At 42.5% G+C, this 15,692-nt stretch overlaps 4 protein-coding genes across 4 annotated transcripts; 3 read left to right on the plus strand and 1 right to left on the minus strand.

Annotated features, from left to right (window-relative positions):
- Nucleotides 1–733: 733 nt before the first annotated feature.
- K441DRAFT_629785 (DER1-domain-containing protein) lies at nucleotides 734–2,350 on the plus strand (the record flags this gene model as incomplete). The annotated part of the gene is made up of 5 exons (XM_067646249.1): nucleotides 734–768; nucleotides 845–1,023; nucleotides 1,077–1,174; nucleotides 1,539–1,581; nucleotides 1,643–2,350. 5 exons carry the CDS (start codon nucleotides 734–736, stop codon nucleotides 2,062–2,064), a joined length of 777 nt encoding a protein of 258 aa, XP_067507454.1. The 3' UTR covers nucleotides 2,065–2,350.
- Nucleotides 2,351–3,160: 810 nt separating this feature from the next.
- K441DRAFT_693814 (RNA polymerase I associated factor, A49-like protein) lies at nucleotides 3,161–5,285 on the minus strand. Its single transcript, XM_067652675.1, has 5 exons — nucleotides 5,114–5,285; nucleotides 4,656–4,993; nucleotides 3,993–4,597; nucleotides 3,803–3,928; nucleotides 3,161–3,741 (listed from the first exon to the last, which is right to left on the minus strand). The coding sequence occupies exons 1-5, from the start codon at nucleotides 5,244–5,246 to the stop codon at nucleotides 3,573–3,575; spliced, it is 1,371 nt and encodes a 456-aa protein (XP_067507455.1). The 5' UTR covers nucleotides 5,247–5,285; the 3' UTR covers nucleotides 3,161–3,572.
- Nucleotides 5,286–5,424: 139 nt separating this feature from the next.
- K441DRAFT_654809 (uncharacterized protein) lies at nucleotides 5,425–6,747 on the plus strand. The gene is made up of 2 exons (XM_067647743.1): nucleotides 5,425–5,748; nucleotides 5,828–6,747. The coding sequence occupies exons 1-2, from the start codon at nucleotides 5,599–5,601 to the stop codon at nucleotides 6,392–6,394; spliced, it is 717 nt and encodes a 238-aa protein (XP_067507456.1). The 5' UTR covers nucleotides 5,425–5,598; the 3' UTR covers nucleotides 6,395–6,747.
- Nucleotides 6,748–12,087: 5,340 nt separating this feature from the next.
- Nucleotides 12,088–12,839, plus strand: K441DRAFT_654814 (uncharacterized protein; the record flags this gene model as incomplete). Its single annotated transcript, XM_067647744.1, has 3 exons — nucleotides 12,088–12,161; nucleotides 12,227–12,437; nucleotides 12,679–12,839. A coding segment is annotated over one exon (153 nt), but the record flags the coding sequence as incomplete, so codon positions are not given.
- Between the last annotated feature and the right edge of the window lie 2,853 nt (nucleotides 12,840–15,692).

A 15,692-nucleotide genomic window follows, 5' to 3' on the forward strand; every position in this document is an offset into this window, starting at 1 on the left:
GAGCTAGATAAGGGCTACGCGAGACGCACCTGAGTATGAAGAAGTATACAAATCGGTTCGTAGCTTTTGCCTGGGAGTCTACAAAATATCTCATATTCAATAATTTGATGGCAAATTTGATATAGAAGGAGTAGCCACTTTAGCTTTAATACTATCCTTCATTTAACAAAACGTAAGGCAATGCCTTATGTTTAATTCATGGTTAGTACACTATCCCTTAACCCGCCAACGTCCACCAAGTATATGGTCCGTGCGGGAACACCAGAATGAGAAGTACGCGTATAGCCTAAGTAGATTTAATCAATACAATACTATCAAATATGCCCTCCAATTATACTTCCAATGATATAGACCTTGTTCAGCCGACTTAATATAACGGTCAACCAAATCGGGTCGCTAAAAGCCCACCACCAGAGTCGTGGCCGCTGCCCGATTTTACAACGGCTTCATATTTCTAATCACGACGATTTAATTGCATTGGTCTTATTGGTTGATTCTTATCGATACCGAGTGGACGAATTTCGGCGGGTTAAGGGATAACTAACATCATCTTCTAGATCAGACATTGATAGTGACCGCAATGCGCTCAATGTCCTGCCGCACGGACCAGGTGGCACCAGCGGCCCGGATCATCGTAGTGCCGCAGCAAAGCTGCTCTCCACCACAAAATGCCACGAAACACTAACTCCCACTCTTCGATCAATCAACACCATCATTGTTCAATCTCTTAAACATGGACGTCTTCTGGGCCCTCCCGCCTGTAACGAGGTCAGTATATTCATCTTAACTAACACGGCGAAATCCTCTCCACCTTGAAAATGCTGTTTCTGATGCTGATTCGCAGAACCATCACAGCAGCCACCGTCGTCATATCCGCACTTGGTTATGGAGGTATAATACCTCTGATGCCGCTCATCTTCATTCGTGAGAGGATATTGCATATACCGCCCGAGATATGGCGGATGGCCACCTCATTCTTGATAACGGGGCCGAAACTTTCGATCATACTTGATCCATACTTCCGTGCGGTATTGCTAGTCTATATGGAGAAGTACGGCGGCTGATTTAATTTGCAGTTTATAATTATGGGAGCTCCTTAGAGACTGAGTCTCCGCGGTTCACCCGACCAGGAGACTTCTTTACCTACGTGGTCTTCGTTGCTTTGGTCATTTTGGTAGGTTTCCCCCGCTCAACGCAAGCCTTACTTTGCACTTTTTTGCTCAGTTTGTTTCTACCCTTCATAATATAAACCTCGTATATCTGCCCGCCCAGTCTCTTCTAGCTGAAGCGGTTCCTGGAAACGAGGGAGATTACCCTTGCGCTTCGCCAGGCCCATCATTCGCATAATCCTAAAAGGGTCTGCGCGCGGTGTGAGCATGGTGGGATTGCCATTTGAGAAAGCCTTACGGACCACGGCTTCCGTTAGGGCGGTGTTGGCTCCCTACATACTATATACTACTACTCTTCATTTCGTGACGGACCTGTTTCTAGACTAGCATCTATTACATGGAACAATGCTAACTTATCTTATCGAAAAGGCTACAAGCGGCATGATTCTTCGGAGCTATATGTTTCTACAAGGTAACGTCTTTCTCCGTCCATGTCCAATTTCAAACGTTGCTCAAACTAACACTGTCTCTAGCCCTGATACTCGCCTTCGCCTACACTTACTCCCAAGACAACCCAACTCGTAGAGTTTCGTTCTTTATTATCACCTTCGAAGCCAAATACCTTCCTTACAGCATGCTCTTCCTGACCTTCATCATGGCCGGTCCTCAGGAAGCTATGAGCCAAGCCTGCGGCCTCCTCGCTGCCCATCTCTTCGACTTTCTGACCCGCATTTGGCCTATGTTTGGCGGCGGCACAAACTACATCACCACTCCGCGCATCGTACAGAAGTGGTTTGGCGCTGATAACCCAGCGCCAAGAGTGAGAGGGTATGGCACTGCCATTCCGGCCAGGCAGAGAGACCAGCCAGCGCAGGCAACTGCGTCTGGCAGAAGTTTTGGGTTTGGCGGCGCTTGGGATGGGAGAGGCCCAGGTAGACGACTGGGTGGGGAATAGTGACGCCAATCATTTTTGGGATACAGGACGAGCGGAAGGTTGGGCGGTTGGCTTGATAGGGCATGGGGCTGTATCGGAGCTTTGGAGTTTGGTCGCACTGTAGAAAAGCTAGAAAACAAATTCTACCACGTTTCTACATATCTTCTGTTGACATGGTTCTTCACTCGACAAAGTGAAGACATGGAGCTGCACCTCTATAGGCTTGGAGATTCTTTAAATCCACCCCAAGACGGTTTTGTTTTAGCTTCCTAGCCTTCACTTTAACGAATTCAGTCATGACCGCGAGATCCCCATCCCACCTAACCGTAAACAATTATGCTATTGTGAAGATAACGTACGCCGAAAGCCACTCACGTAGTCGTCAAACGGAAAGTATACACAAGTCAATTATAAATACACTGCCGCTGTTCTTACAACCCTAGTCATACAGTCTGATCAAATTATCATCCTATTTCTTCTCTGCCGAATTCCTTGGCCCATCAACCGCCTTCTCAACCGTCCCTGCTATCCCACTCTTACTCGCATCGAATTGGCTCCCGACGATCCCGTCCTTTGAGAAGGGACCCACCGATCTTCCCGCCGATCTGCCCAATCGAGCCTTCTAGGTTGAACTGCTTGCCGATGGCGCCGCTAGAATAGAGGATGCTGGAATTCTGGTAGGTGTTAGGGAGTATGACCAGCATAGTAGAAGGGGGACGGAAAATTAAAGACCAAAGAGAAAGGGAGGGAGCTTACCGAAGGTTGGGTGTCTTTATTTTCACCAACAGCCGAGGCGGATTTGTGGATGGGGTTGTTGGAGGACGTAATAGTAATTCGTTTGTTTGACGTGGTATTGGGGCGCGGGTTCTGGATGTAATGTTGTAAGACACGTGTACGAATGATATTATGAGAGAATGGGCGGCCAGGGTTGTGTGATATTTAATCAGTATTATATATCTGGGCACTTCCGGGTGGGCGTCACTATGATAAAAATGATGCCATGATCCGGTATACGCCGAGGTTTAAACACAGATGAATTCCCCAGTAAATTGTAGGAAGTTTAGCTGCTTTAGCCACAGTGAGATCCTCCTACCTTAAGGGCCTAACTAGAGCGGCGAAGGGTATGGCGGGTCGATACAGTGAAAGGACTTCGGTAGCGGAAAAGACTGCCGGTAGCGAAAAGGCTAGATGAAAGCCAAATCAAGTCGGCCCGTTGCGATGGAGAACTTCAAAACCTAGATGGCATATATATCAAGAGATCTTTCATCAATGTGATGGATGAATACGTTGGTCGTGAAGTTCTCTAGAAACGAACGGTGACGAATCTGTTCAGAGACGGTAATAGGCACAAAGCCGAGAACATGAATAAGCGCCAACCCACAGAAATTAGAATTATTTCAATTTCACCCATCACCATCCTGTCATCATCAATGTAGGCGGTATGATATATAGTTTATGGGGTATTGGGGAAAGCAATTTGTTCTCGCACCAATATCAGTACGCAGTTAGCAGAATATGAAGGCATTCCCTCAACGTCTTTTGTTTACAATAACCCTCTGTTTCGGAAACTGAAGTGGAATTCTAAGCTTCGCAATTTGGTGATTGATTGCTTCAGCTTTGGTGATTTTGAGCTTTGATCTTTCAGCTTCCGTAGCAGGATTAATCCTGCAACCAATCTCGGCAAAGTATTGCTTGATACTTGACGATAGTCAGGAATTGTTTTAGAATGTATTACAGGTTGGGCAGCTCAGCCACTTACGTCTTAGTCTCGAGCCTTAGATCCTCGCGCAGGTCAAAGACGTCAACTTCGTAGTTATCGACTATGAGAGCGGCAGCTGCAACGTGCGCTATTAAGTTGTCGATGTGCCACCTTGTTAACTCACCACTATTGGAGCTATTAGTTACCCTTGAAAGACTCCGACTACTTCGAAAAGCAAAGGGCCTCATACCTCGGTGGCACAAATTTCCGCTTCAATCCATCTACTAATGATCCACTAACATCCAATTTCTGCTGCAGCTTGTCTTTTGGCGGAAGAACTTTTCCTTTACCATATTTTCCAGGTTTCAAGGCAGCATTGAAATTAATCAAAAGAAGTATGTAGCGTAAGGCCTTCAGTCGTTTCACATCGCCGCTTCGGGCTATTTCTTGAAGACGTTTGGCAACGAATCGGCTATGCAGCTTGACTTCCCTCTTCTCCGCCACAGCATCTATCCAATCTTTCACATTCAGCGCAGTCATTATCTCGTTTCCTATAATGGTGGTTGTAGGGTACACTTCCGCCGGCGTGGTTGCCTGCAGGTTAGCCTTTGGTCGTGGTTTGGAATCGTCAACGACAGCTTGATGGTCTTCTCGCGAAGGCATATCAACTGTGGTTGCAGCCATGGAATCAAGCAAGGCAGCAGCAACAGTGTTGTTGACAGGAGGGCCATTACCACTGGCAGAATCAGCTCCAAGGTTACGCGGGGTAATAGCGTTTTCAGTGAGATCAGCGATGGCCTTCTTAGATTTTTTGGTACCAAATTCCATTCCAAGCTCTTGTCGCTTGCTACTTATCTATTGAAATTATGGTGTAAGTAGGACGCAGGAAAAAGACGAATAACTCTTGACGAACCATAGGTCGTTTTGCCTGAGCGGCCCTTTCTCGCTCCTGCCGTAGCTCCTCCAACTCACTCCGTAGTGTGCTACGCACCACTACTTTATGCGCCTCCATAAGTTTTAGTTCGCCGCTGTTGGGGTCGTAGACGCCAACGTAATGCTTGAGCAGGCTGTCAGCGCTGCCATCTTGTTCTTCTCTTGCAAGATAATCGAGTTTGGGATGGGCGGAGGATTGCAGAAGGACTTCGTAAGGAGCCGATTTGTGGCCAGGAGGGAGTATTCGGTTATCTTTCGCGCCCTTCTTGTACGGTTTGAGGGGAATGTTGGTGGGGAAGGAGAGGCCTGGAGTGGACGCTGTGCAGTGTAAGCTGAAGAAGCCCAATATAAAAACTGGGTTTAGCAGTAGCATAGGCTATAAGCCCCAAACCAAGCCTTAGTACATTTATATGAAGGGAATGAACTCCAGCATCTTACCTATCACCGGACCGAGTACATCGTTATCCTCTAGAAATGATACCTTTACAGTGGATGCGGGGAGGTCAATTGCGACTTTTTTGGCAGGGCGATTGCCTTCCTCCGATCGCCTCTTTCTTTTTTTCTCAGACATGGTGCGCTGGCAAGAATTCCGAACAAAAAATGAATAAATAGTGGGTAAGTGCCGATAGAGCTGTGGTGTCGGACTTTTTCTTGCGTTTGCAAAGTCTTGGCAAGTTTGCAGGGGCTTGGCATGCAGACGCGCCAAAGCTTGAAATGACGTTGATGGTTTCCCGCGTTGATCTCGGCGCCGTTGCTCAAGCTTGATTTTCTGCAGTGCTGTGAAAATTTATATACTCTCCATCTCTCCTCTTTCTTCAGTCAGCTACCTTTCAAAATTCCCGTCTCTCCCTCCACCCCTTAATCCTAACCCTTCCTGGTTCCCTTCATAGCTCTTCGACTTCTACACTTAATTCTCTATCACCATGTCGGGAATATTGAGTAGCCTGCAAGGCATCCTAGGCAGCCTACAGAGCAAAGCTCAGGGCGTCATCGACAGCTTGTTTCCGCCTGAGAAACGAGCGGAAGTCCTTGCTAGATTACAAGCCTTTGTAATCTCAAATCCAAAGCTCTCTGTACGTATCTTCGTCCCGGAGTCTCATGTCATCACACTTTACCCCCTGCCATTACAACATACTAATACATATGCCCCAGGCTTTTCTCCTTTCAAATATTGCCCTTACAGGCCTACCCCTGATAATGTTCGGCGTCTTTACGATAACCGTATTTGTCTTCTCGCTGGTAGCCGCTTTACTCATCGGCGTTCTAGCAGCCCTCCTTTTTACAGTTTTTATGGTCGGAGTGGCTCTTCTTGTCGTCATCCCAACCGTCTTCATTACCACTATGGGTGCTACCTTTCTGTTCTTATGGGGCCTCGGAGGATACTACATTCTCAAGTGGTTCAATGAGGGCGAATCACCGGCTCCTGAGGGGTCTGCCATTGGAGACACATTGAATAACTTGACCGGTGGTAGAATGAGCTTCTTGATGGATGGTGCACGTAAGAAGGAAGCACAAGGAGCAGGTGAGAAGAAATCCAACGGCACTGCAAATGGGGGTGTGCCGGATGTAGCCAAAAACGCGGATATTGGGAACGTGAAAGACCAGGCCACAAAAAATGTTGATGGGGTCCAAAAGAGAGTAGGGAAAGCCACAGGCGGTGCAACAAATGCAGTCGGAACCGCTAAAGGAGCTGTGGGAGGTGTCACCGGCCTTACTTAACGGTCCACCGCACCACAAGGCCATTTATAAGCATTAAGAGCGAATGACGTGCCTTTCTGAGACAGACTGATGGTATGTAAAAGATTTAAGTATTTCAGTTTTACATTTCTCCTTTGCATTACTACTACTGGCATTATTTCATGTTTTTAGTATCAGGCCGTCTAATTGGTTAAGGATTATATACCCCTATACGGAGGGGCCAGAAAGATATTTCTCCTTCCTTTATAGGAAAAGCGTAATGTTAAGCGCTAAGACCTTACTAAAATCAAATCAATTAACTTAATTAAAGCTTTTAATACTAGTATATTATCTATATAGCTTCTACGGAGGTCTTTAACAAAAGTACTTGCACGTTCCTAATTAAGAGGTTTTAGGAATAACAGTATTTATTACTGCTTTTTATATTTTTATATATTATCTTACTAAGTATAAATTAAAACCCTAATAAATAATTATTATTATATATAGCGTTAGGTTAGTAAATTAATCTTTAAAGTTTACATGCCTTAATATACACTAGGTAGACTTTAGTATACGCTATATAGGCAGTAAAACACGCACCTATACTTGCGCGTACGTCAGTTTGAAACTTCCTAATTAGGAAGGTATAAGAACTTTTATTAGGGTCCTCCGTATAACGTAGTATTTTAATATTTAGCGTTTATTTAATTAATCTCATTCTATTATAACTTATGTAAGCTTTGCAGTGTGTGGGAATTAAACAAGCGACTTAATTGTAAATCTATGGAAATCAAGTAGTATATATACATGAAGAAGGTGTAGGTAATAAAACAAAAGGGGAGACTAATATGTAGTCGAAACAGGGTAATATAAGATATACGAGGTATACGAGGGTAGTGCTAACGCTAGTGACTAGGGTAATATGCAAGGTCCAGTAGTCGGTTACAACTTATATTCTATAAAGTTTTAAAGCTTTAAAGGCTTTAATTACTTTTATTATTTTAAGCTCCCTATTTAGCTCTCTACTTATTTAATTACCTAATTGCGATTATTTCTTTAATGTCTCTAGTTATCTCTTCGCCCGTCGGCGTCCAACGCCAAGGCCGCACAGATGCCATTACCGTAATGGTAGCTGTATGTAAATATATAGCTACACAGCCAATTTATATAATAGTATAATGCAATACAATGCCGCCCGCATTCTTAAATAATATTAATCTTATACGCCCGACTTAGTATATTATTCTACTGGGGAAAAAAAGCCAGGCAGCCTGTGCCTAAGCTATAGAGTTTACCTACCTTCAAACCTCTATAGATTAACGACTTCTAGCTTTAAGGAGCGCCTAAAGTAGATAAACGCGTATATAACTTAATACTAGTCTACGGAGATAGAGCGAGAGAGGTTATAGCTATAGCGGCCTATATTAAGAGAGGAGCTCTACACGTCCTTGACGTGGTATTATATCCTAGCCTAGTTATAGAGCCGCGCCTTAAGTGTTACTAGAGATCCTTAGAAAGCTATAGTATTAAGCATATTATAAAGAGATATATTAGTAAAACTTAGTATAAGCAGCTAGACCGTTATATTCGCCTATCGCCTCCACGTAGTGCCTACGAGACTATATTTAACCGCGTTAACGCCCTTTTTAAACACCCACTCTTACTCTACTGGAAATACTATAGTCCTAGCGCCTACCTAGCTATTAATAAAACTATTAAGCGCTTTATAGGCCGCGTATATAAGGGATCTTTTATCCCTTGCTCGAGCTTACAGCCCTCCTATCCTCTTTATTAGCTTGTCTCTATATAAGGCTATTACGATACTCTTTACCATATCGTCCTCTTCTATCGACTCTCCTATAACTTATACTCGGCTTACCTACTCCTTGCCGTATACCTAGGCAATATACCTTATAGCGCACTAGAGATTATAAATATACTATTAAAGCCTATATAAGAGGGCTTTAAAATATAAGTCCTAGTAAACTAGGGCTATATACTAGATTAGATATAGTATATAAAAGGTAATAATATAGGCCTAGTTAATCTTAATATGGTATTTATAGAGGAGGAGGGCTTTACTAAAATATAGGCTATTGTCCTTAACCTACTTACGTAGCGAAACTTGTTACGGCACCGTAATGGATCTAGTTAGGGGGCTCGCTTAAGCCTTGGCATATGTATATAGACGTGTCCTTTTCCACCTTCTGCTCCTTATCTTAATATCTAGGTCTATAGACTACTAATTATATAGGCTTGTATACGTTCTTTACGGCGCTCGTGCCTTGATTAACTAAGTCGCTGTGATAAAACTCGTAGATAATGTAAGGTGAGGATGTGGATAGGGAGTCCAATGATAGAATAATAGGGTATATTGTACAGTAGACGAATCCTTAAGGTAGAAGGAGGAGTCTGAGGTGCGAGGTAAGGAAGGGGTTTCCCTAGGCACGTGCAGAGCACGTGCCTCATAGGCGAGTCGCATGCGAGTCGCCTGTGCCTCGCAGCTATATAACTATATACTCAGGTTTTACCTAATAATGCCCCCCCCTTTAAAAAGGGTCGTCCCCGATCCTTTATATACTTAGGCCTCAATAAAACCCTGTAAAAACCTTTAGACGGAAAAAATTGGAAGGGAAAGAGCGTCCTAATTTTACGCATAGAGAGATAGGTGGTACACTTGCGCGGCGTAAAGATATTAAGGAACTTTGACCGCCGGTCAAAGTTATCTAATTAGTTAAATTTAGCTTGCCAAGACTTCCCTATATTTTACTAAGCTAATAGCGATTTAGCATACCCGGTATGGAAAATCCTAATTAGTCTATTTAATAGGTAGAGCTAGTAGCTTAATACTATCGCCTAAATTTAGTAGATATATTCCAAAAGTTCACTTATATAGGTAGGTCGCTAGTACCTCGCGAGTAGGTTATAGGTTATTTGCATACAGCTAGATTTAGGACAGTAAGGCTATATGCCCGTTAGATCCGCCGCTAACCCTACTTTAGCCTTGCGCTATATTAGCGTAGCGCTATATATACTTTGCGGGTAGGTTATAGGTTATTTATATACGGCTAGATTTAGGACGGTAAGGCTATATACCCGTTAAATCCGCCGCTAATCTATGCTTTAGCCTTACGCGTTATTTGCGTAGTATATATATAGAATAGTATATAAGTTATCTGTATAGGTTACTACTAGTGGGTTACTAGTAGGTTATAAACCCTAGTTAAAGGACCCTAGTTATAGACGGGTGTAGGATAATATATAAGTTATTTATATAGGTCCTACTAGTAGGTCACTAGTGAGTTAAAGACCCTAGTTAAAGAACCCCGGTTATAAACAGACCTATCTAGTATAAGTTATTGGTGTAGGTTATTACTAGTAGGTTACTAGCGGGTTATAGACCTGTAAGGGGATCTTATAGATAGGGGGCTATAAGGACACGATTGGAATAGGATAGATTAGTAAGAGAGACGAATCCTTAAGGAGGTAAGGCCTCTAGGATTGTGGAGACTATATACTACGGGCACGTGCCTTTAGCATATAACCGGTAACCATCCAAGGGGCGTCTAAGGGTTGTCCTAAGGGCAACCCAAGGTGTCCGCAATAATATCCCTTACATTACCCCCCCCTTCTTACGGTTGGCCCCCAATCGCTATTACCTTACAGTAGGGAGATTATAAGGGCTCGTCCCGGAAGAGGTTTAGAGAGATATTAGAAAGGTGTCGGCATACCGCTATATATTATCTATTTATTTAACCCCTGCTTTAAACTCCTAAAAAACCTTAATAAGGAAAAAATATAACTAGAGAAAAGATGTAAGGATTACTAGGAGACCTATTAGAAGCCTATTAAAAGTATGCTAGTAACTACCTGGGCTAATATAGGGATTTTTATACAACTCTGCTTCTAAGCCTTTATGCCAGTCTATAATTAATTACGAGTATTATAGGCAATTTAGTGTTTTAGTATAGTTCCGTAGAACCTTTAGTATAGGATTTAACATATGGAGCCTTGGCTTACCGTCGTTTTTAACTGCTAAGATATAGTATATAATCCTTTTCTTATAATCCCCTGCGTTACTAACGCATTACTCCAACATTTACCCTTAGGTTATTAGATGTGGTTAAAGTATTAATTAGTTAGTTAAAGAGACTTATCTCTTAAGATTTGGTGTATATAGTTTTAAATCTAGTGGTCCTATGCCGTATATTTAGCATAGCTCTACTACCTAGTAAATAGGGACATTTCGCAATAGCAATTATAGCTATTATACAATTGTTAAGAACGTCTATAACGTTATTCTTTAATACCAACACTCTTAAGAATAGGAATAATAGGACTAAAAGACTGGCTTTACTAGGTGGGTGTCCCAGTAGGTAGCCTAAGGTGTGAATGCGGCTGGCCAAGACAGACACCAAAATACGTAATACTGTTATGCCCCTTACGTACCAACTAAGAAGTAATACTCTTAGTAGCTAGTACAGAGAACTATAATATACTGCTCTTAATATAAAAAGGCCTTAAGGCGGTTACTTAGTGGCTTATTAGCTAAAATATACTAAACCAGTTCCGGGTTATAAAGGAAATGGCAATAGAGGGTAAAGGGGCGAGTAACGGGTGCCCCCTAATGACTCTACAGTAGTAGAGTAAAGTTTGCGATACTAGCGCGTCCGTAGGCTTATTACGGCAGCAGTGGTTTCTAAAAAGGTTAAAAAGTAAGGAAGTAGGAGCACTATAGGCGACTCGTAGGCGCCTTGTAGGCGAGTCCCAAAAGGCGGGGAGATGGATTACGGGGTTTTCTTAAATAGAGTTTTCTCCCTATATGTATATAAGGAGTAGTCCGCGTAGGCCTAATAGGGATCCGAATTGGACGTTAAGCAATGAATTATTATTCTTTAATACTATAGTATTATTTTAGGTCTAATTTAACCCATATACGTCTTTAATTTGACGTCTTAATTACCTTCTGTTACGGGACTTACACGCTCTTATGTCCCTGCGCGTTTTAACGTTCTTAACCCGTGCTTACGTTCGTCCCGAGACACCTACGCACGTTCCCCTATAACTCCTATTTATACCCAACCTGGTATATAAAGAATCTTCTTCTTTATCTAAATGTCTTTATATTAACCACGTATAGTTACGCATATGTAGCCTTCTTTAATTACTACCCTGTTTAGTACATTATATTCTAGCTCGTGCCCACTTCCGTAACACTATATTTGGATCCCTTTTTAACGTACCTAGCGGGCCTATGGGCTACTGGTTGCGGAGTATGCCTTTTTACGCCTATGGGGTAGATATAGGAGCTGCTGGCTGCGGGTAGATTAGGACGCTAGGGTTCTGAACTGGTACGACAAGTCTCCGCGCCGATTTGCATACGGACCCGACGATAAGACACCACGCCGATACGCCTATGGAATTACAACCTGCCGACAAGACATCGCGCCGATACGCCTGCGACCTTAATGGCTTGCATCCTACTGCTATTACGAACAGGCATGTTACTGCCCCTCAGTTTAACCTGATGGCTTATATCCTACTGCTATACGAACATGAACATAAACACGGAAGCTAGTATCTTACTACTATCCTACCAACCTGCACGCACTGCCCTACGTACCGACAAGACCTCGCGCCGCTACGCCTGCGAAACGAACCCGATAACCCGTCATGCCGATAAGCCTACGACCTGACCCAAATACGACTAGGTAGAGCCTCGCTCCCTAGACCCCCGAACCCGTCGCTTGCATTGTACTGCTGCCTGAACCGATAAGCCTCGTGCCGATACGCCTACGAGACAACCCGTTGCTGGTATTGTACTGCTACCTACCCGAACCGATAAGCCTCGTGCCGATACGCCTACGAGATAACCCGTTACTGGCACCGTACTGCTACCGTCCGAACCTGCTGCCGAAGCTCTCTGCATCTGATACCCGAATTGTCCTAAGCCGCCTGAACCTATCGCTAGTATCGTACTGCCGCCGCCGAAGCTATTTGCATCTAATACCCAGACTATCTTAAGCCGCCCGTTGCTTGTATTGTACTGCTACCCAAACTAATAAGCCTCGTGCTAATACGCCTATAAGCCGAACATAACTAGGTAGAGCCTCGCTCCCTAGACCCCTAAACCCGTTACTTATATCGTACTGCTGCCTAAACCGATAAGCCTTATGCCGATACGCCTACGAGATGCCCCATCGCTAGCACTGTACTGCTACTATATAAACTAATAAGCTCCGTGCCGATTCGCCTACGGAACCCAAATACGTCGCTAGTACTATACTACTACCCGAATCTAATAAGATCCCGTGCTAATATGCCTACGGAACCTGCGCTAGCACCATACTATTACTAATAAGAACCTGCCTACGATATGAATACTGTACCGCACTAATAAGAACCTACTAAGAATATGCCTTACTACGACCACGAACACCGTACTAACCGTACTATACTGCCGTTTAGGCCGATAAATACTGCCTAAAACGCCCATTTTGGACTAAAAATTAGGGTAATTTTTTAGGGGGACCTGGAGTATAGGAAGGGAAGGCTGTAGAGCTGCTAGAAGTAAGAAAGGGACTATATAAGCTTTAGTAATGCGTCTCTAAGCGGCGAGGATAGGAGTATAGCTGGCAACGGAAGCTAGGCTATACTTTGGGCCTAACAAGTTAGTGGCCTAACGATTAAATATAGAAGGACCGAATTAGAGGAGCCTGTATAACGGAGGACGTAGAAGGGCGGAGAAGGTTAACAAATTTTTTTTTTTCCTATATTAGGTTTTTTTTCTAGTATATATAACATGATATGCCTCGTAGGAGCTCGGAAGTAAGGGGGGGGTACTATTACGGGACTTACACGCTCTTACGTCCCTGCGCGTTTTAACGTTCTTAACCTATGCTTACGTTTGTCCCGAGACACCTACGCACGTTCCCCTATAACCCCTATTTATACCCGACCTGGTATATAAAGAATCTTCTTCTTTATCTAAATGTCTTTATATTAACTACGTATAGTTACGCGTACGTAGCCTTCTTTAATTACTACCCTATTTAGTACATTGTATTCCAGCTCGTGCCCACTTCCGTAACACCTTCCCCCGGCCGCGTAGTTAGTTTTTATAAGGAAGTAATAGTTAAATAACTTATACGCGTGTTTCCTTCCTTCTAAATAGCGCTATTATAACGGAGTTATATCGGCAAGGTTGCGGTTATTCACTAAAAGGGTATTANAAGGTAAANTATAAAGACACCTTNCTTATNAAGCTGCTCCTTTTCTTAAACACCTTACTTCTCGCCATTAACCGTCGTCCAATTTTAGACGTATCTTCGATATATTATTAAGATTTTCTTCTTTTTTATTAATAATTTAATATGCCTCTTTGTTCTCCTGCTAACTGCTTTTCTAAGTAAATTCTATAGTATATCCTAGCCCTACCTTTGTACATAAAACCCTAACCCCTACTAACCCGTAACTAGTGCTAGTCCTACCTAAATAATTTTGCCTATACGTCTTTGAAAGACCAGAAATCTAATAATAGGATTCTGAAGGCTTATAATAAGACATACTACGTTAAATCCAATACCTTTAGTCCTTATAATTGATGTATACGTACTAAGAGCGGCAGTTATATTAAGGTGAGTTTTTCTATCCTTAATAGATTTCCATTGCTAACTTTAAGCTTTAATAATAGCCTGGGCCTAAGTGGCGACGTTCCTTTAATATCCTTAACTACTATATTACCCGGGCTCTCTTTTATTCTAGTATAAATGCTAAACGACTTAGCCAAATTTAAGACTATGCTACGGCCATTTATACTGCCTATAATTCCTAGCAAGCTAGCTAGCAACGCCTAATATAAAAGTAAGGTTAGTATACTAAGGATAGGGTAAGAGATGGGGGTAATAAGAAGAAGGTTGCCGTCTACTATAAGAAGGAGTTCGTGTATATGCGTTAAGTTTTAAAAAAGCATAACATAATGCGGTATTAGGTAGGTTACCCTTCGGGTACCTAGCGGATAGGTAACTAACGGTTACTATAGTAAGGTCTTGGTGGTTTTAGACTATGCCAGCCAGCTAACGTCTCTGTTTATTCTAGGCTTAAGCGTGTTTTTATTAACTATAAGCTTACGCCGCAAGAGCTTTATTGGTATTAGTTTGGACCTAATATTAGTATTAAGCGTTTAAGAGTCTCTGCTCTAGCTACACCTTATCGTCCTGCCCCTGTTTTTATACCTACTTATACGCCTACCAAGGCATCTAGATCCCATTCTCGTTAGCTATTACTTAGTGGCCCGATAGATACTAATCCTACTCCTAATAATAATAGGGCGTAGTAGCTTTTTAGATTGGGCATTTGTGGTTTGGACTTTTAGGATTCGTTTTTATATATAGTAGCAATTAAGGACCTTAATTAGGTGCTTAAAAAGGCCTTAGAAGGCTTTTAGAAAGGGCTTAAAAGCCCTAGAAATAATATTCCTGGTATAGATTAATAAATAGGAATGCAATTCTAGCAAAATACCCTATCAACTCTATGCTATATATGTGAAAAGGCTAAGGACCCGTCCTACCTTAGGCTATATAGCCCTAATCCTTATGGTTTCCGGAGCTTATCTATTCTATATCCAATTTAACCTATTTACTCTTTTCGCGAGTTTTCTTTATAGGTCGCGATAACACCGTAGTATTAGAGCGCTTTCTATAATTTGTAGATTATAGACCTTAGTCCCAATATTCTTTTAGAATATCTTTATAATAATTAAGGTGATCCTCTAGTTCCTATATAGAGTCCTTAGTGGGCTAGCCTAGCTATTTAACTTTAAATTGAAGCTTGTTCTTAATAGACTTATAGTATAATATAGCTTTAACCTCATACCGCTCGCCTACCACCTTAGGGTATTTAATTGGGCCTAGACGGAAGTTTTTTTCCAGTAGTGGTCTATGCTATAGCTCTAGTAGGTTTATATAAAACACTAAATACATATAGGCCATAGATGGGGGTAGCTGGAGATAATAGGCTAGCTTACTAATTTGTTCCTTAACTTAGAAGGGACCTAGGTATCTTACATTAAGCTTCTTTAATAGTTAACGGGTTTTAATATTCGTTAAACGTAATAGAACCTTATCGCCTACTCCGAAATGCTTGTTTTAGTGCTTGCGGTTATACCAAAGTCTCTACTACTCTTAGGCATCTTATAAGCTCTACTTTATATACTTTTATTACTCCTCCCATTCCTAAAGGTATCCTTATACTCTTTAGTAAATATCCTTAGACTTCCCAGTAGGATCCCATAACTAATTATACGGCTTTAGCTAGTAATCGTCAGGTATACCATTAA

The sequence above is a fragment of the Cenococcum geophilum genome, assembly GCF_001692895.1.
Source record: "Cenococcum geophilum 1.58 unplaced genomic scaffold K441scaffold_8, whole genome shotgun sequence".
Classification (NCBI taxonomy): Eukaryota; Fungi; Ascomycota; class Dothideomycetes; order Gloniales; family Gloniaceae; genus Cenococcum; species Cenococcum geophilum.

Excerpts from the sequence above, each read along its gene's own strand:
- K441DRAFT_654809 (XM_067647743.1), top strand. The coding sequence starts at position 5,599 with ATGTCGGGAATATTGAGTAGCCTGCAAGGCATCCTAGGCAGCCTACAG. Across the intron at positions 5,749-5,827 it reads TCTCAAATCCAAAGCTCTCT|GCTTTTCTCCTTTCAAATAT; the intron begins GTACGTATCTTC and ends CATATGCCCCAG.
- K441DRAFT_693814 (XM_067652675.1), bottom strand. The coding sequence starts at position 5,246 with ATGTCTGAGAAAAAAAGAAAGAGGCGATCGGAGGAAGGCAATCGCCCT. Across the intron at positions 4,598-4,655 it reads CTCAGGCAAAACGACCTATG|ATAAGTAGCAAGCGACAAGA; the intron begins GTTCGTCAAGAG and ends TAATTTCAATAG. Across the intron at positions 3,929-3,992 it reads CGGAAATTTGTGCCACCGAG|TGGTGAGTTAACAAGGTGGC; the intron begins GTATGAGGCCCT and ends TAGCTCCAATAG.